Consider the following 21,701-nt stretch of genomic DNA (forward strand, 5'->3'; position numbering starts at 1 on the left):
ATTACGAATAAAATAAAAAAGTGCAAATTCCTCAAAACAAAAAGGCAGATTGAAACTAAACAATTACATGTCAGATAAATGGAATAATCTCAAATCCAAGGGCATCAAAAATGGAATTGGAAGGTCGTGACTAAGCCGGAAGATTATCCTTTAATAATATAGTATATAGATTTCACCATCTTTAGAGAAACAATGAGCCTGATCCTGAAACACTTTGAATTAGCAGTAGAACATTGCACCACTTGGAAGGTCTTATCGTCTTTTATTATCAACAAAGAATACTAAACAATTCAAAGAAACGAATTGACAGTCATCTCAAATCTGCTTTCCACACGAGTCCGTTTTACAAGCACATTTTTGTCTAAACATTCTATTTTCCAACCCCTAAATACATCATTAAGCTTTCAGTCAAGGTCAAATGAATCAGGACCACTCACAATCTGCAGTGTATCTATCACAGCAGCAGCCAATGCTACATTACAGCTACTAGCCAATGCTCAGCAGCAAAGTAATTTACGTACAAGGTGATCGCTTCCATGGTTGGATTACGCTACAACATTACAAGCTAATCTTCCCCTCCACCGAAAAGAAACGCCAAATCTTACTGCTCTTCTGACTCCGACACCTACAAACTTCTATAATCTATCACCGTCACCTCATCGTCCGGTGCATCTAAATCTTGATAACTGCACAAATTTTCAAGGCTCTTTTGAGTTTTACATTTTGAACATGCAATTAATCAGCAAGTGAATCATGAAAGCTTTACTTGTCATACTACACAAATTACATTCACCACCAACAGAAAAAAGACCAAGTCACTCGACAAAGCCAACATCTAGCACAAAATTACATAGCTTCTCGATGTCATAATCAAAGATCTGATATAAAATACAAGAGGTATATCAGAAAGTCATCCTAGAGATAGGAATCAACCTCGCTAAGTACAACTCTGGTTTAATTCCAACAGTCAAAAAATCCTACTTAACAGAATTCAAACATTTGGGCAAAGCCCACCCTCCATAAAGAGCAAAAATGAAAAGCTTTCCTTTTTCCAGATAGCAAATTGTTAGGAAGACACTAAAAACATCATCATTGACTACAGTTAAAATCATACGTGAAAACACACCATGTGAGGAAATATGTCATACCACACAAAACAACAACTTGGCCAAAAGGGGTGTCCGATAGAAATTACCTGCGTATTCGACGAGGATCCTGTCGAAATGCTGGAGAGAGAAGAATTGGAGCCGGTCCACTTATCTGGGGCCCAGGCCTCCCATTTCTACCACCACCTTCAAATGGAGGAGGACCACCCTGTTCTCTGAACATCCGCATAGCAACTTCAGGTGGAGCAGGAACAAAAGGCCCTAGTGGACTGTTGATTAGAGCATGATGTCAGCAGATAAAAACTAGAATATTCAGAAAGTATATACATCAAAAAATAAATTTTATAGCATGTTTATAACCTACCCAGCACCCGGTACAGGCATCAGTACTGGCGGAGGAGGTATATCTGAGCCAAAAGAAGGTACATGAATGCCTTGACCACTAAAATTGTCATACATGGGGTCGTCGCGATTCCCTCCATCAGGTCCATCATTGTCACCTGACTGTGGGTTTTCAGACCTTTCATATCTTTCGCTCCCATTTATTCGACCGTCATGCTCTCTACGTCCGCCCCTTTCATCCTTTAATCGATTGTCTGGACCTAACTTACGTCTTTGTGGCTTATCTTTCTGAAAAGAAAATACAATCAATGCAGATTCCAAAATCAACAAAGACTAACAAGACAACCATCATTATCACAAGAAACATCACCAAAATGCAACAAACAAAAAATTCTTATGACACATTGTTTAAAAATTTCAGAATATAAACAAGGCTGTTCAGTTTACCTGAAGAGAATCCCACAGTTCTCATAATATTAAAATGACTATGAAAGAGAGCTGAGGAACATTGCATAAAAACATGTAAAGAAAAAAAAATACATCTAGCATTGCAAAATATTGCTGATTATATGCTTAACGGAAAATCCATTGCCAAAACTTGCAGATGATATGCCTGTGAAAGACAATAACCAATATACTCAATGGGAATACTAGCTAGCAATATGTTCATTGCACTTTTATCTTGAAGATACATATTTCAAGCTGCCATACAGCTACCATTAACCTTGTCAGACAAGAATTAGTAAAAAATAATCTTTCACTCAATATTGCAAAGGGAAGCAATAATCTTTGACATTAAACATGCTTCAGAAGTAAATACTTGTGGAAAGACTTACTTTAGAAAACAAGGGTACCAGCTAAGGATAGATGAAAGCAAGTTAATATCAGTGAGACTGATATCCAACTAAATACAAAGTATGAGCATATGCAAATTGAAGTCAGTAAATACAAACTAATGTGTACGCAGGAACGATCTATACATCTTGGAATAGAAACTTTTGAAATCCTTATTCAGATATTTTATCTCATCAAAGATCTTGTTTCCATCTTTCATATCAAGCATACTACCCAGCATAAATTCAGAAAAACTGGAGAAAAGCAAAAGAATTCTTGAGACAATGCAACTTTTTGACTTCCAATTATTTACTTTTGAAGCACAATGACATAATGCTCCGTGCTGCCTACTATGGCACACCCTACTAAATGCAACGTATCTAGGAGCAGAATGAAATGTACATGCAGGCACAATGACAAGAACAGCTGACAATAATAATTCAGCGAACTGTAAAAAATTTAGCTTTTTCTCAGAACAAGTGAATAATGAAAAGGAAGTTCAACTCAGACAAAACTCTCTATATGATATGCATATAGCAGTTCAATCACTAGCCTAGACTGACTGATAAAGCATACCGGTAAAGGCTGCTGCATAATAGGTGTGCCACCGGGTGCTTCTGGATCACTGCAAATATAAGTCCAGCATTTTGTTAAAAGATTATATAAGATTGGCATCAACAAGTAAAAGACATTATGTCAAATTACAGTACTTCATGTAATTCTGGAAATACAGATCTTCCCGGACTTTGGATGTCAGCTCCATCACAAGCTCAGGGTGTTTCAGTTTGAGATGCTTCTGTACAAACTCAGAAGCATGGAAGAGCTTTGTGCACCCCTTAGCTCCACAACCATACTTCCATCCATATTTCTCATCCCGTATCTTCCGTACATAGGGATCCAAAGACTCAACAGCTGTAGCATCTAGTTTCTCCTTAGCAGCCATAATTTCCAAAGGATCTTGGCTCCTCAACCTTTCTTGCCAATGTGAATCCAGCTTCTTTTCCCACTCCAGCCCACTACTATTCACATCAGAACTTTTCCCCTCTGCTCTGACATACCTGAGACCCTTAGCATCAGCAGTTTCAACCATTCCATAATAATCCAAACCATGGACACGCCAAAGGTAAGTAATAAATGTATCCAACAGTTCAATGCCCTCCAGGCCCTTGACAGACGTTAAGCCACGTATGATGATAACAGGTCCACTGGTGCTGCTATGAGGCTTTTCTCTATTCATTTTCTCATTATCTGAACCAGCTAAAATATTTTCTTCTATTCCTTTCTCAGAGTCAAGTTTGCGGACCAGGGCCTGGGCTTGTTCAACATCAATTTGAACTCTTCTGGGCTCTGAGCTAACTGGGTGGGCCTTTGGAGCAGCTGAAAGAAGATCATTATCCTTAGCTGGTCCACGCCCATGCCGTCTTCTTTTGCCACTGGTGTCTGCTTCATCATCAGAATTTGGTTCACTTGTTTGTCCTGATTTATTAGTAGATTGGGCATTGACACCAGGACCTCTGAAAAAAAAATGAAAAGTAAGTTAGGATCCAAAGAACCATAATATTTCATAAAGATTCAACTAAACAAAATTAATTGCAGAAGAAATCTTCTATCTTACAAGTCTAAGGCTCCACTTTGCAAGTCGAGCATAAAATCCTTGGCAACCTTCCGTGCCACTTCACTCCTCCTATATAAATCATTTCAAAGCCAGAGGTTTGGTTTTCAGAGTTGCACAGAAACTGATAATGGAAACGAAAAAAGAAACTAGAGAGTATGCAAGACAGAAGTACCTATCTATGACGGCGACCAAATTGGTTGGATGATATTTGTCCTTCAACCTACATGTGTACAAGTTCAGTTAGACCAATGTGGTTAGTGGAAACCAAATAATATATATGAGATGAACATTACCATTCCTCATCTTTATGAGCCTCAAAAAAAACTCTTTTTTGGGTAGAAATGTACTCTGACTTGTATTCTTGATATCTGCATAATCAAAGGCCAGGATCACTTTCACATTTTCCCAGTTGTGAATTGATGTCATCATTCAACTTTAGCCTTGGTTTATGAAAGATAGGAAAAGGAGTAATTGAAAGAAAAAAAGTTTGTAGTTGGCATGACTACTTTCTTCCATTTTCCCCTCACCCTCCATTTACCACCATTCCTGAACATAGAGAATTCAGACCCAAATACTCCTATTCTATACCTGCGCTCAGCTTCAGCTGGAAGAACGTCATCTTCGAGCTCCTGAATGAATTGCTTGTATGACATTAGGCCTTCTCTGAAAAATTACTTGACAGTGTCAGATTGGTTGAGAGAACAATCCAATTCATAAAAGAATGTGCACTTCATCATACAATCAAAAATGAACTGGACATATGCATCATTGTGAGCATAAAAAGAGAGAGAACACAAAATTCCAGTAGTAATGACCAATAAAATATAAGTGTTTAAATATTAAGGAATTTCAAGTTACAATAACAAGTGGATCAATCTAAATAAAAACAAAGTTACAATAACAAGTGGATCAATCTAAATAAAAACAACTAGGTGTTTCAGAAACCAGGCATGTTATCAGATACTGAATCAGATGATAAGAAAACTCCAGAATAACAAAACTTGAACCAAAAACATAAAATCATGGTCAACGTGTGTCAATAGGTTTATTCAAGATATCAAAGAAAACGCTCTAGGATTCTAGAATGTCATTTACATGACAATCAAAACTAAATCATTAATAGCTAGTCTGAGGTCTTATGTGAATCCGTAATTTATAATAACTCAATTCATTCGAGTTCTCTTTAAAATGCCCATGCTGTTGTGGACAGCTAACACCTGTAACAACCAAGTTCCTATCCTTCAGCTTAAAAAAATTTTGTTATCCTATTTCTATTAATTAGCAAATAATTATAAGTCTCGGAATTATTTAAGCGGCAGATGCTTTCTATTAGAATATGACTCTTTTAAATTATCTACAGTAATTAGAAAAGCATTCAATAGGAATCTTCTCGAGTACGTATTATAAAAGGATTCTTCTCTATTTAATCGAATTTTGAGTTATAAAAAATAGGGAGTTGTTGTCTCGTTCAAAGACCATTACTGGTATTCGAAAACAGGTCGCTCAATGAAAGAGAGCAACAAAGAAAATCGAAAAGGTTTCCCGGAGAACAGACCCATGACGAGATCCTATTCGCAGGATCATAACAACTTGGTATCAGAGTTGGTCGTCATGGCTGATCAACCAAAATCGAGGATTTAGATCGGAGAATGGTGGAATCTAATCAGAAAGAGAGTTCGGAGATTTGTGAATTACGTGAGAGTATTAAAGCAATACAACACATGATGAAATTACAAATTTCATCCAAAGAAAAGGGGCAGAATAGTGAGACTAGCTCAGGTTGTAATATCAAAGAGATAGGCGGAGCAAAACAGCTAGCAACCCATTTTGGAGCATCAATTGCTCCAAGATACTCCAAGCTTGATATGATGGAGGGGAGGATCCTTTAGACTGGTTATATCACTGTGAACAAATTTTTTAATAATCAAATTACACAAGAAAGGGAAAGGGCAGGGCTGGCAGCATTCCACATGATGGATGAGGTGTAACTATGGTACTATTGGATCGAGCAGGAGGAACCAACACTTACATGGGCTCAATTTAAAAACTACTAATTGCTGCATTTTGGGCTTCCTCTGAGCAGCAATTCATTAAGCGAATTGGTTAACCTCAAACAAACAGGAACTGTAAAGGAGTACTGGTGCCAATTTCGGACCTTGTTGGCTGAAGCTACTTTTGTTCATCCAGAGCAACAAGTGGATTTGATTACAGCGGGACTAAATGAAACCTTACAGATGGATGAGGAAATGCAATCTCCACCAAAACTGGTTAGTGCAATGAATCTAGCACAACCTATTGAGAGAACAATACAGCTGAATCAAGGATTCAGTGTAGCACCAACCTTGACAAGCTCAAAACAGTTAGGAGCAACCCTACTCTGGCATGCAGCCAAGAACAAAAAACACAAGTCAACTGTTCTGAATCAGCTTCCAATTTAGGAAGTGGAACTGTTGCATCATCAATTAAGTGTTTGGTCTAAGCTGAGATGTCAAACGAAGTGCAAGAGGACAATGTTTTAACTGTGACGAACTTTACTCATCAGTACATAAGTGCAAAAGACTTTCCTGCCTCTTATTATACGACTCAGAGGAAGAGGAAACCTCCCACTCCGACCGCTAGATTGGTTCGAGCTTGAGGACAAGCTCTTCATTGAGGAAGGGAGTAATGTTGTGGACAGCTAACAGCTGTAACAACAAAGTTCCTATCTTTTAGCTTAAAGAAATATGTTATCCTATTTACTAATTAGCAAATTATTATAAGTCTGAGGCTCATTTAGGACGTAGATATTTTAAATTAGAATAATACACTTTTAGATTATCTGTAGTAATTAGGAAAGGATTCTTTAGAATATGACTCTTTTAGATTACTGATGTAAAAGGATTCTTCTCTATTTAAAGAGGAGTTTGGAATAAGAAATCATCAAATTTTCAGTTATAAAAAATAGGAAGTTGGTCTTTCTTTCAAACACAATACCGCATTCAAAAATTGGTCACTCGACGAAAGGGAGCAACAAATGAAATCGAGATGGTTTCCCGGCATGACAAGATCCTATTCATGATATGTGATGCTTTCATCAGCTTTGAGTCCATCATTCCATATAATACTATTACACATGTTGAGATGCTTAATGAATTCCAAAATGTCAGGCTAACATCTATAGGTTTTCTCATTAATTTTATCTACAACAAAATCTCAACACCTGCATGTAACTGTAGTTGCAGGTGATGAAATCTTGCCTCTCCTCTAGGCCGATCCATAGACTTACAATTTAAATCAAAGGCTTAACTAAATCTCCTTTATGTCGGAAGCTAAAATCAGCCAGGTCTGGTGCTTGGATGTAATGAGCCAAATAAGAGTCAGCTTTTACATTATGTTTGAATTAAAATGCAGAAAAGATAAAATAAGAGAAGCAAAATCATTGTGAACTTTCTCAATCTTGTTTGGATAGTAAAAAAAAAAAACAAATTTTTCTTCCTTGAAAGGTTGAGCAGAAAACAGAACAAAGAAGTCAAATATGCCAATTGTAACGCGCTAGAGTTCATAAACATGACAAAATACGAACCTTTGGGTACTCATTGTGTTGGAAGCTTCCATGTAATTGCCACGTCCTGAATCCCAGTCTGTAACAGTAAATGAGTTACGAGAAGACCACAGGAAATGGACAAAAGTTAACAAGGATAAAAGTAACTCTGCCCTTGACGTCGGCATTATTCCCAAACAAACCTTAAAAGTTAAATTTAAAAGATTTGAATAAAGCACATGCATGTGAGTAGATCACAATTAACAAATATATCTTTAAATCCAATAGCCTACAAATATACAAGACAATTTTATAAAAAGGTCCAACAAAGTTGACCCCGACATTTAGATCAGCATTCAGATATAATAAGATCCCCAAAATTGCAAGCTCATAGTTTACCAAATTTGTGGACAGGTGATCAAAGAAAAGGCTCAAGAACTTCTAATGAAACGGCCACAACTACAGCTATATGATTTGTAATAATATTAGCACTGCTCTGCACTCTTCACTATCTCCAAATGTTTGGCAATCTTACCACTTGAAGTTACCAAAGAAGATAAGCACCATAAAATCTGTAACCGCAACTTCTATCAAGCCCTAGAACCACTAGGGTGGACTAGCGGTACATCAGCTTCTCCGCATTACATGCATTGTTGCTGCTTAAAAGAGAATATGAGAAGAGGACAAAGAGTTATATAGATAGGCCACGGATTGGAAACTGCAAATACAAAGGGGAACTTTGACAGCTTAATGTGGCATTACAATATCACTTAAGGAAATATTACAAACCATGCTGACTTCCCAAAGCCATGCAACTACATGAGTTTTACAAGCGGTGCTGAAAGAAGTCCAGGTACAAAAAGAAAAAAAAAAGGAAGTTTCTTCTTCAGTTTTCTAATGAACCATCAAAACCAATCAAAGATATGCATTGGCATCACCAGATTAATAGTTGACCAACAACACTTCCAGTTTATACACGTTAAAAAAGTTCTAGAAGTCAAGACAAGCTAAGGTCCAGTAAAGGCCAATTTTTTATTTCTTTGTTTTTTATCTCCATAAAGGTAGCAAGAGAAATATGTGCAACTCATAATGACAAGGATGCATCTTATCTTATATGCACCTATTAAGATATCATGCATTGAGAACCATTAGCCTCACCAATACTAGACAACAAGCCAACAAGAGAAAGAAAAAAATCACTTGACAAACCTAATTATCTTGCATAACTAGTGCTTTTGGGAGCAATATGAAAAGGGAAGGTGGATGTTCCAGCGCTCCCCTTTTCATGTGTGCTTGCTTGGTTTGTTTACGATTATGGCAGAGATGAGCAAGAAAGGAAAGAAGCGAAATACAGAGTGGAGCACATATTAAGGTGGACATCTGTACACAACACACACATTTATAAATATACAATTTTTAAAAGACATTTGCATACCCTCTGTAGGAGAAGTGTTAATTAAATAGGCCGATCCATTCATTGACCTTTTACCATGTAAAAAAAAGAGTTTATTTTTTTGGGGACAACTCACTGTATAAAGTTTCCAAATCTAAACAGTTTGGTCCTTTCATTAGCACATATGTTCTAAAAGATCAAGTTACAAAAAATAGAACAGCTTTGCCCATGTCACCTGAGCCTATAGAATCAATACTAGCGGTTCCAATGCAAGTTTTTTTTTTCATTCATGTTAGTAGAAATCTAAATATTAGTACTCTACATATGTGCTGCACAATTCAAATCAAATGATAAATAAAAAAGGCCACTAAGTAGTGTACCAGAGGGACCACTTTGATATCCACCACCACGACCCATGTACCGTCCACGAGTCCGGTCTTCAGGATACCCAGGCCTGCCCCCCATCTCACGTTCATATCCACCGCCATAATCATATCCAAACCTAACACCATCAAATGTCATATTATTACAGTGAGAAAAATCTGCTCAAAAGGGCTCTTTAGAAAACAAAAATTAAACGAGATATATAAAGCTGAGAAAAAGGGAAAATAAAGCTAAAATGAATGAAAGAAAAGACTATGAATAGGTACAGAGATAGGGATGAGCAAATACCCTGTGAACAGACAACAGGTTCTATGGAAGAGAAAACAATAACATACATAACAAAATAAAGTACCACCAATTACTCTCCGAAAGCAGTGTGATAGCATCAAACATGCAGACATTCTACTAAAAGCAAACACAAAAGCAGCAATAAAAATAAAAAACGATTTTCTACTACCAACAAAAAAGTTCCAGATCTAATTTGGCGTAAACACCATGTCTAGGACAGTGAATTTTACTAATAATCAATTTATCCAATGTTAAATACATGTCTAAATTCAGTTCCAATAAAACACACTTCAAATAGAGAATTTGTTAAACTACCCATCAGAAACCAATCTGACACTACAGTTAAATATGAAATACTAAAAATCGAACCAAAGAGCAAACGGCAGCCACTATAATTCCAATTCATGCATTGTTCATATGACCATTTTCAGTTACATAGAAATAGCCCTATTAACAACCCATAATTCAAATCCAAGGCAAAATAATTTTTTTCTCGAGTAAATTAGATTTCAAAGAGCCTACATGGCAGCATCAAAGATTGAAATTATTCTAAAAGCGCAGTCAACAAATAAACTACAGGTAATTTAATATAAAGAACTTGGATAAACAAAAATCAGTACTAACTACTAAATAGGCAACAAACTACAGCTACTTTTAACTGAAAAAAAATCGAAGAAACCAAAACTGGTATTAATTAGCATTAAATAGTTATTAATACTGATTTTGGAATAACAATGCATACACAGACAAGGTTTTATTCACAGTTATAGGCTGATCAATCCAAGATCTCTGGGAATTGAACTTTACTATTCCATACAAAATACTGTACTCCAAAAAGCAGTAGTCATTATTACAAAAATTTATTAAGGCTCCGAGATAACTAGATGAAACCAAGTTTACAGCTGAAGATCATTCCATAGCTTTAAAAAATTGTATACTTCTCAAAGCCCTAAGAGAATTCCCTATCAATGAAAAAACAAATTGCCCTGCAAAGGAAGATTTGATGGTATTATCTCTACCAAGAATGCATAGAGATTAGAGCGTTCTGGACATCATTGTACATATAGCTTACAAATAGTAAGATGACATCTAAGCTTAACATGGATACTGCATAAACCTCTTTTCCAGACTATGTGTGAGCATCACTCAATCCATGAAGGACTATCCATAAATTTCTCAAAGCCCTATGAGAATTCCCTATCAACGAAAAGAATTTGCTCTGCTGTGCAAGATTCGATGGTATGTCTCCACCGAGAATGTTTAAAAATAAGCGTGTTCTGAGTATCATGGTATATATAGCTTGCAAATCGTAAGATGACATCTAAACTTAACATAGATGCTTCATAAACCTATTTTCCAGAATTTGTGTAAACATTACTCAATCCTTGAGCGGGGATCAAAGGGAGGGCATTTCATATCCCTGAATTCAGAAGCTAAACCTACCTAGCATAAGAGGAGCCCTAAACTCACTCGATTTACAGAACTCCACTCATCTGTCAAAACATACATTTGTTTCAATTACTTTGTATCTAGCGAAAATGAAATCCTCAACAGCACGAAATAATGAAATCCACCATCGACAATCAAAGACAACAAGGATTCATTTGCAAACAATTATCATATCTCCTTAAAACACACCTAGTAGACCTAATCTCTCAGTTACAAAAACCTAACTTTTTGCAAGTAACTTTTCTTTCAATGATTAAAGGTAGCATCAACTGAAATATAAAACCATCATTCACAATCAAAGAACAGACCATTTCAATAAATGCTTTAATAACTAACGAACCTTCTATCACCAGGTCCAAATCCACCTCTAGGGCTTCCTCTTCTGCCATCATATCCTCCATCATCTCTCCTCGACCTCTTATACGGCGGGGAACGTCTAGGTGGAGGCGAATGTCTCCTATCTCTGTACGGCACTGGAGCAGGAGGACTCAAACTGCTATTATTATTCCTTCTCTTGTTATATTCTCCTCTATCCCTCTCCCTTGGATGATGATGATGCGGTGGAGGAGGCGGAGGGGAAGACCTATTGTTATTATAATTATGATTCCTATCGTAGTAGTCACGTCGATTTGGCTGCGGCGGTGGCAGCCTATCGAGGTCTCGGTCTCTTGAATCTCTGTCGCGCCGTCTCGGATTGTTCTGCTGCGGAGGCAGGGGTGGTGGCGGAGGCGGAGAGGAAGATTGTGGATCGTCAGATTTCTCCTTATGTTCCCGGTCTCGGTCACGGCCACCACCGCGGCGTTCTATAGAATCGACCGGCATGGTAATGACTTCGGCCATAAGAGGCGGTGGCGCTAGTGAAAGTGGTGATTGATTTCAAGAAAGTGAAACCCTAGAAAGAGAAGGAAATGTAAAAAAGAGGGCCAAAACTGAAAATTCGATAAATGTAATAGGAACGTGTGTATGTGTATGCACTTTATTTTTATTTATTTATTTTACGTGTAAATGAATGTGAAGGGAAAAACTATATATTTATGGATGTAATTTTCGAAAAACTGTAAATTTATGGATTTAATTGTGGAAAAACTATGATCATCGATTTTTTTTTTATTTTGCCAAAGTGATCATCTATATGCTAGTAGCAAAAAGAACTCTTGATTCGCTTTAAAATTATTAATTTAAATTTGAAAGAATAAACTAAATTTTAAGAGGAAATTACAACATTTATCAAAAAAATAAAAATAATTATAAAAATATATATTGATTTTTTTAATTTATAAAAAGTTTAGTAAATTAAAAATATTTATAAAATTACCAAAAAATAAAAAATAATTACAAATATACGTTGTATACTATTGGTATAATGTTAGTATACTAATAAATTAAAAGTATATTAACATACATACATTACACCAATATTATACCAACATTATATACATCAGAACATACTGAAATTTTATTGATATTATATAAAAAAATTTATCAAAATTACATCAAATTATATACTAAAAATTAAACTAATAATATACCAAAATTATACCAACAGTGTTTAAAGAGAAGAAGATAATAACCTAATTTTACTATTATTGAAACTGACGGCGTCTCAGAAACTGTCGGGGTCCTCTCCTCACCATCAACAACAACAGTGCTTCTAATTCCGTGAATACCGGTGTTTTTACTGTCGCCACGTTTGCTATTTGAAGAAACCGGTGGATTTTAATACAGCCACGATTGTAATTCGAAGATCATGGTGTTATGGAGAAATCGTGGATTCAAGGTAACTGTTTCCCTCAATTGGCGTGATGTATATCACTCTTGGCACTTCTCCTGTAAAAGAATGAAGTTTTAATCATGGCAAAATATCAGTTCATTTCTTATAACCCAAACTGGCAACTTCCTCTTCAATCCAAACAAATTCCATTTCTCCAAACCAAACAATTAACACTGAAACCCTAAAATTGGAAGATGATGATCTGATCAATAACGACTGATGTGAATCAAATATCATTATTCTGTCGGGTGGTTACTGAAAAGCAAATCAAAATTCATATATTTCAATCGGTGATGGCAACAGCATGGGGTACTGGATGTTCTGTTTGAGAGGGACCCCCTGGTCTTCTCCAAATCATTTTCAACAATGAATTTGAAATGTTCAAAGTTCTGAATGGAGCCCCATGGCAATACAGGAAATTTCTTGTACTACTTCGTCCTTGGGAAATTGGTTATACATACAAACCATCTGATTTTCAATTTGTTCCTTTTTGGATTTCGCGGGCTTCCAAATCCTTTGGTTAACAAACAGTTCGGTATTAAAATTGCAAAAACAATAGGGCAAGTCCTTGCATGTGAAATCTACAATGTACGAGAGGGGGAAATAGTTAAAGCAAGAGTGAATGTGGATATCCTTCAGTCTCTACCGTGTGGCATAGCTATTAAAAAAAAGGTATGGAGGTAAGTTCACAAGTTGATTATCAGTATGAAAGTGTTGGTATCTTTTATTTCTATTGTGGTCTTCTTGGGCATGAAAAAACAGGCTGCCGCAAACTTTTCCTGGATATGGAATCGAATGTTGTCAATCATTGTTTATGGGATGGCTCTCTCCGTGCAACGGAAATAGGACTGCAGAAGTATGAACATAGGAATTCACGTCTTACTGTCCAAACCAAATCCATGAAATTGCCACTATTTTCAGGTACCACGATGACTGTTAATCAACGTCCTGTTATGTTAACACCTGCTAGTTCCAGTTCGACATTCAATAAGTCAAATGTGCTTCCTAATGATCCTAAAGGTAAGCGAGAGCGAACCAGTGAAGATTCTCCATCTGAATATAAACTGATGGAAACCATTATTTCTCTGGGTCAAATTAACAAAAAGAAAACCTTAGGAAAGTGAATTGACAACATGGATGGAATTCAACAACAATGGAATTCTTACATCGTACTAAATTTTGATGCATTTCTGTTTTTATATTATGACTTAAAGTATTTGTTTTCTACTAAATTTCTACAGTTACGTTTTAATTAGCTAATTTGTAATGTATTGAAATTAATGATGTTCTTCTATTAAGTATCCAATGTTATATGAAGTTTTCAATTCTATCTTTGACTTTACACTTGTTTTACAGAAATGATTATGTAATATGATCCACAAGTCTCTTTTAAAATTATAAGATTATTACATCACCTAAATAAGAAACCAATATTGAAAAACAGATAAAGAGGTTACCTAGTTTTATGTAATTATATAACCAAATAATACTCTGTGATTTGATTTAAATAGTGTAGGTTATGTTGTTATTTTCCAAAATTGGTTAATAATTTGTGTGCACTACTCCTTTAGTTTTTGAGAAGTTTATAAGATAAGTAATGAACAGAGTCAGTCTAATTATTTTTTCAAACGAACAATGCATACATATCTGTAAATAGCCGGAAATGCATATGCAAGTGCAGAGTATATTCAATTTAATGAAGAACCGGGCACTATAATTTCACTCCCACATTCAAAAACTGTACGCTTAGCTTATGAATAGCGGATATATTGTGAAAACAATATAGCATGAAATTACTTGACATTTTGTATAACCTAAAATTATATTTTTTTAAAGGCTTTAATTTGTTGATGCTCTACACACAATAACAATAATTTGATTTGAAGCACTAATATACAGTAGTATGATTTCTCTAAAATGTACTCCCTCCGTCCCAATAGAGTTGTCCACTTTGAGAAAAAAATTTGTCCCAAAACTTTTGTCCACTTTCAAAAATAATTAACTTTTACACTCAATTGTTCTATATTACCCCTATTAAAAATCCACTAATGAGTAAATTGAAAGTAAATTGCAAGTGGACCCCATATTAAATAGGGATATGACAAGAAAAGTAAGGTAAATTTTATAAAACCCATAAACAATAATTACTTTTCTTAAACTGTGTGATAAAGGCAAAGTGGACAACTCTATTGGGACGGAGGGAGTAACAATTAGATCATTCATAATACTATAAAATATGCAGAGCTAGCCTAGGGGAAATAATATAACATCAGATTGCTATAAATGATTTTTAAAAGAAATAAGAAAATGATCTAAATTTCCGACTCAATTTAACTCATATTTTAGAAAAAAAAATATAATTTTGCTATTTATATTTATTAACAATTACTATTAATATGTGTAACTTGTTAATTGTAATTTAATTTATTTTTGGAAAATATGTATAGTTGCAATACTTAACTATATCTCGTATAAGTTAATTAAAAAATAAATTAAATGATTAAATTAATACTATTTAAATGATTTCGAGTTGGATCTGAACCCGTCTTAAATAAGTAGTTTGATTCCATTAGTTATATTTCTTAAATAGGTTATTCTAATAACAAAAAGCAAACTAAGTGTTAGTTACGCACCTAAAGTTAACTCTATCAAAAAAATTTCGTCCAAAAAACACCCATAATCTCTAAATCCATATATAGCAAAGAAATTACTTCAAGCATCAAGTTCATCATCTAATCCGATATCTTACTCAATACTCTCAAATGCAAGGTAAGTAATCAATTTAAGTTTTAAAATACCTAATTTAGTGTATTTCCCTGAGCAAAATTCAATACGATCAATCTAACAATTTTATAAACACCATTAGGTATGAAAGTGCTCGTTTGGAATTGCCATGGTCTGGGTAACTCAATCACTATTGCTTATCTTCGAGAATTAATTAAATTTTATTCCCCTGCTATAATTGTGCTTCTTGAAGTCAAAAATCAAAGAGAAAAAGTTATAACGATTCTATCCTCATTTAAACTATATACATGGCATTATAGTGAACTAACCGGGCAAATTGGGACATCAGGGGGATTGCTGTTAATGTGGGTGCACAATCTACAATTAGTGATTCGTGAACAACAGAGTTATTTTGTGCAGGCTAATATTACATTAGATAATTCTACCGCTTGGGATTTGTTTGGGGTATATTACAGTACAAATATTAATACTCGAACGAATCAGTTTTCACTGCTTAATATATTAGTTTACTCTCTATCAAGTTTTGTGATTCTCGGTGATTTCAATGCTATAATATCGCCTGACGAAAAAAGCGGAGGTGTAGCAGTAATGAGTCATGAATTGTCAGATTTTAATGATTTTATTTTCCATAATTCACTCGTTGATGTGGGGTTTAATGGACATCCATGCACATGGAACAACAAAAGAGGTGGTCCTGGAAATATACAAAAACGTTTGGATAGAGTATTAATGTCTATAGGCATGCGAAGAGCTTATTCAGATGCAGCAGTAAAACACCTAGAGGAAATAGGGTAAGACCACCGACCTCTACTTTTGGATTTAGATCCGAATCAATGTCCAGTGAAAAGACAATTCAAATATGATGCTCGATGGGCAGAAAATGTTAATGCCATTTAACTAGTTACAGAGGAATGGAAAAAGCCTATCCGAGTTTCAAAAATGTATCGAGTTTTCAAGAAACTTAAGAATTGTCGGCATTCATTAGTTAAGTGGAATCAAAGGGGTTCAACTAATTCTCGTCAAAAAATCAATGTGCTCAAGAAACGCCTTGCTGATTTGCAGTCGGATGTATGTGATTACAATCGTGAATTAGCAGTAGAAATTGAAAAGGAATTATCAGATGCTTATCAAAAAGAAGAAATATTCTGATTTCAAAAGTCAAGAGTGCAGTGGCTTAATTTTGGTGATCAAAACATAACATTTTTTCATGCTACAACAATTGAAAGGCGAAACTACAATACTATAAAGGGACTCTACAATGAACAAGGATCCTAGGTTACAGAACAAGCTCAAATACAGGATGTCATTCACTCTTATTTTAAACATCTATTTACTTCGAATGGGTGCACTAATCTAGAAGAGGTGACTAGAGGACTTGGAAATGTCATAACATCTAATATGAGCTCTTCGCTGATTAAAAAAGTCACGACAAATGAGGTAAAAAAAGGCAACCTTTTCAATTTCTCCATTCAAGGCGCCTGGGAGCGATGGTTTTACAGGCATATTAGTTATTATTTGTTTTTTGCGAGAAAGAAATTGATAATGAGGTCTGCTATTGAATAAAATTGATTCTGAGTATATTTATGTTCTTTTTAATTTAAAAATTTAACTTAGAATATGGAAATTTTTACTAGTTAATAAATATTTACTATATTATTTGAAACAACAAACTGCAGCTTTGTTGAAAGGGAAATATGTTTATATATTTGTCTTTGGTTTTCTATTTGCTATGGCAAAGTTTGTGTTTACTTGAATAAATGTTGCTAATATGTAGTCTCGTAAGCTGTAAGTCTAAATAATTATAGATAATTCTATTTATAAGCTTTCCTACAAGAATTTATAACTATTAATACGCAGATAATGCATCTTATATCCTACTAATTAGTTTAAACATTATAATTTCTATTGAAATATAAAGAGATACTAAAGTTTACGCGAAATGCTATCAAATGAAAACTCTTTTACAATCAGTACAACTGTAATAAAATTAACTCCATAATTTATACTAAATTTTAGTAAATGCAGTTTTTATTTTAAAGTTAAAATCATAATGCAATATGGCAATTTACTAATAAAACATTTTACTTTCACAATTCATAGTGGTCCTCAAATCAGATATAATGATAGTATTCCTAAAAATATACTTGGTTTTCTAACAATTAAAGTTAATCATAAAATACTTTGTTTAACTATAAATAATCTCAATTTTAAAATAACTAATCATATTGTATAATTAATATGATAATTCTACTATATAAGGGAAGTATATATTTCATAACATAAATGTTGTTACTGTACTTCTAACTTATTAATTGCATGTAAATGTACTGAGATCGGTAGTTTGGTATAAAAACTGAAACAAATTCAATTTAAATAAATTACTGTCATATGTAACTCTAAAGAATGAAATTTTGATACATGTTTAATTTTAATTATAATTCTTCTTGCTATAGGTAAATTTTTCCAAACTCACTGGAATATTGTGGGACAAGATATTTTTCTAGATGTTCAAGATTTCTTTCAGACAGGAAGGCTATTCTGTGGATTCAACCATACAAATATCTCTTTGATTCCAAAAGTTACTCTGGCACAATATATTAACCAATTTCGACCCATTAGTCTTTGCTCTATATTCTACAAAATCATAGCAAAGGTATTAGCACAACGGCTAAAACGGTTACTACCTAAACTCATTAGTCTGAATCAAAGTGCATTTGTGAGTGATCGTATGATTACAGATAATGTGTTAGTTGCTCACGAGCTAGTACACGCATTAAATAATCGACGACAAGGTAATTTTTATGACTTGGCACTAAAATTAGATATGTCGAAGGCATACGACCGGGTTGAATGGCAGTACCTAAGACATATGATGGTGGTGTTGGGTTTTCCTTTATTGTGGGTTTCATGGATTATGGAATGTGTTACGACGGTTTCATACTCAATCATTATTAATGGTGAACCTAAAGGTTTTTTCCATCCATCTCGTGGGTTAAGACAAGGTTGTCCACTTTCTCCTTACTTATTTGTATTATGCACTGAAGGATTTAGCAATCTTCTCTATGAATATGGAGTAAATGGTGCACTTCATGGTTTACGTCTCAATGGAGCATGTCCACGGGTTTCTCATTTATTCTTTACAGATGACTCGTTGATCTTTTTTAGAGCTAGTCAAGAAGAATATGATTCATTTAAGGAAATTCTGCAGTTATATGGAAATGCTAGCGGGCAACTCATCAATCTTCAAAAATCGGCTATATTTTTCAGTAGAAACACGCCGGTTGCTCTACGCAATATGCTAGCTCAGACATTACATGTTGGAAGTGTTGGAATTCGAGATAAGTACCTTGGGTTACCGTCTTTAATATCGAGGTCAAAAGCAGAAACATTTTCAGACATTAAAAACAAAGTAACTCAGAAACTTCAGGGATGGAAAAGAAGTACATTATCATTTGCAGGAAAATAAACCTTGATTAAAGCCATTGTAACATCTATGCCAGTCTACACAATGTCGTGCTTCTTATTACCCGAATCCTTATGTAAGGACTTAAGTCGTTTAGTAGCACGATTTTGGTGGGGATAAAAGAACTCTGGTAGGAAAATCATTGGGTAAAATGGAAGAAAATTTGTCGAAGTAAGAATAAAGGAGGACTTGGGTTTAGAGATTTTCATGCATTTAACATTGCATTGCTAGCAAAACAGGGATGGCGTCTCCTAAATGAGAAGAATACTTTACTTTATAAAATTTATCGTGGAAGATATTTTCGCTCAAGTGACTTTTTGCATGCAAGTTTAGGAAGTAATCCGTCTTGGGCGTGGCGTGGAATACTAGTTGGTCGAGATGCGCTTGTATTAGGATTGCGATGGAGAGTTGGTACAGGTAGATTGATATCTATCCGTGAGGACCCGTGGTTACCATCAGAATTTCCATTCAAACCACGTATCTTACTGAGTGCCTCAGATTTATTTCAAATGTCTCATCAATGATATTACTGGATCGAGGAGAATGGATTGTGGATTTGGTTAAAAAAATTATAGATGGTCATGACTTAAATTTGGTGCTCTCTATTCCAATATCAAAAAGCCTTGTCGGCGATAAGCTAGTATGGCATTTCAATCGTAACAGAATTTTTTCAGTGAAAACATGTTACCATTTAATTTGGGACACATGTTTTGATTTGGGGCTGCCGGCGACAGAAAATGCTGGCTTGCATTTGGTAAATTCTGCAAACTGGAAATCTGTCTGGACATTAAATTGTCCCCCAAAACTCAAACATTTTTTATGGAGAGCCTTGTCCAATTGTCTTGCGGTATATGTTAATTTGCACATTCGTTTACAGAATATTAGCCCGCTATGCCCAATTTGTCAACAAGAAGAAGAAACTATTGTGCATTTATTCACACAATGCTCTAACGCAAAACAGGTAAGTATTTTATTTCAGTCATTTTATTTTTGGATATGATAAGATTAATGTTTACTAATAAAAGTTTATACAAATCTATACAAAAGGTTTATTTGATATGTTTTCAAAATGGTCTACAACTCTTCACTACTGTGAAATCTATACCACAAATATTCATCCTTAAATTATTTTAAACACATATACGTGTATATAATTAATATTAAGCTATTAGTTAAATTTAGTTACCCTACATCGTTGATCATGTGGTTTGTCAATAAACTGGTATGCTTGGCATAGTTTTAGAACAATGATGGAAAAATCTATATTAATCATGATAACCTATTGACATACTCTGAATACATATTTCTGAACATATTAGATCTAAAGTTTAAATCTATTCCTTTAGGTAGTTAGTTTTTTCTAAATAAAATAAAATTTCTAACGGTACTAATTATTTTAATTATTATCACACAAAATTTACATTTGAATAGGCGAGTTAAAGTTGGTTTTTTACTACTACGAACGGTATGGTTAGAATTAACTTTCATATTCTTATTAAAATTTCATAGTTTTAAAAATAAGTGGGTAATTTATACCGTAGATAACTCTATGTCATTCATCGTTTAATACTTCTCAAGAAAATTTGCTGTCAAACACATCCATAGTTTCTACTATAGATAATTCTATGTGATTCATCGTTAATACTTCTCAAGAAAATTTGCTGTCAAACACATTCATAGCTTCTATATGAGATTAATTTTGATTCTCTGCTTGTAATGTCTCTATTTGGTGAACGTTTAGTAGGGATTTGTTGTTTGGATCCTTTAGTGTAATGAATGCTCAAAATGTGGATTGACGTGATCAATTAATTAAGGAAAATGGAATTCATGAAAGTGTGGAATGCCTTGGATAGAAAAGGCTGATAAAGTTTCTATCATTTTTGTCTAAATATACAAAAAGAAGATTTAAAACACTTCATATTTTTGAATCAATATCATGTATCATTTTGGTTAACTTAAGTTTTTATAAACTTGGCTTATGATTTTAATATTTATATTTGTAACATAGCTGTGTCATAAAATTTCTATCATATAGGATTATTAAGAATAGAACTCAGCTTAAGAGTAAACTTACTAGTTTTGCACCAATCTCACTTTTAAGCTTATATTTATCTCTGCAGTTTTTAACCTTTTTTCACTCACATGCAGATCTGGTTTGAATCGACTTTTGGCCTGCGTTCAGATTTATTACCTCATTATACCTTTGCTGAATGGTGGAGTACTTTAATGAATGATTTGATTCATCTGGGAAGATCAAAAGATGATTTAGCACTGTGTATCTTTATATTGTGGCATATTTGGAAAGGTCGTAACGATTTGGTATTTTGTCAAATTGATTGTATAACAGCAGTGATTATTTCAAAGGCAACTGGACAACAACAAGAGTTTATTATGGCATAACGAAAACAATCTGAATTTACAAACAGACAGGGTATCATATCCAGAGTACAGAATAACAATTCTGTATGGCTACCACAACCAGTAGGATTTTTCAAAGTTAATTTTGACGGTGCTAATAATGCAGATCCTCGTATAGGGGCTATTGGATTCGTAGTCAGAGATTGTTCAGGTAGCTTGGTCTTGGCAGGGGCTAAGCGTTTTCCTGGTATAGTGGAACCATTTATGATAGAAGCTTTAGGATTACGGTCATCAATGGAGGAATTGTTACTAACAAATTATTGAAATATAATATTTGAGGCGACTGTCAAGTTTTAATAAATGCAGTAAATTGTTCCTCAATCGGAGATGGAGATTCAGGGGTAGTTTTGGCTGATATTCTTAGTCTAGCTCC

At 34.5% G+C, this 21,701-nt stretch overlaps 1 protein-coding gene across 1 annotated transcript; it reads right to left on the minus strand.

The window, feature by feature from the left end:
• Window positions 1-242: 242 nt before the first annotated feature.
• Window positions 243-11,892, minus strand: LOC126673819 (serrate RNA effector molecule). Its single transcript, XM_050368121.2, has 12 exons — window positions 11,272-11,892; window positions 9,191-9,312; window positions 7,460-7,517; window positions 4,486-4,560; window positions 4,191-4,265; window positions 4,070-4,117; window positions 3,898-3,966; window positions 2,993-3,796; window positions 2,859-2,907; window positions 1,471-1,736; window positions 1,196-1,375; window positions 243-686 (listed from the first exon to the last, which is right to left on the minus strand). Exons 1-12 carry the CDS (start codon window positions 11,769-11,771, stop codon window positions 626-628), a joined length of 2,307 nt encoding a protein of 768 aa, XP_050224078.1. The 5' UTR covers window positions 11,772-11,892; the 3' UTR covers window positions 243-625.
• Window positions 11,893-21,701: the final 9,809 nt, after the last annotated feature.

This window comes from Mercurialis annua, linkage group LG3 (assembly GCF_937616625.2).
Source record: "Mercurialis annua linkage group LG3, ddMerAnnu1.2, whole genome shotgun sequence".
In the NCBI taxonomy this organism is placed as follows: Eukaryota; Viridiplantae; Streptophyta; class Magnoliopsida; order Malpighiales; family Euphorbiaceae; genus Mercurialis; species Mercurialis annua.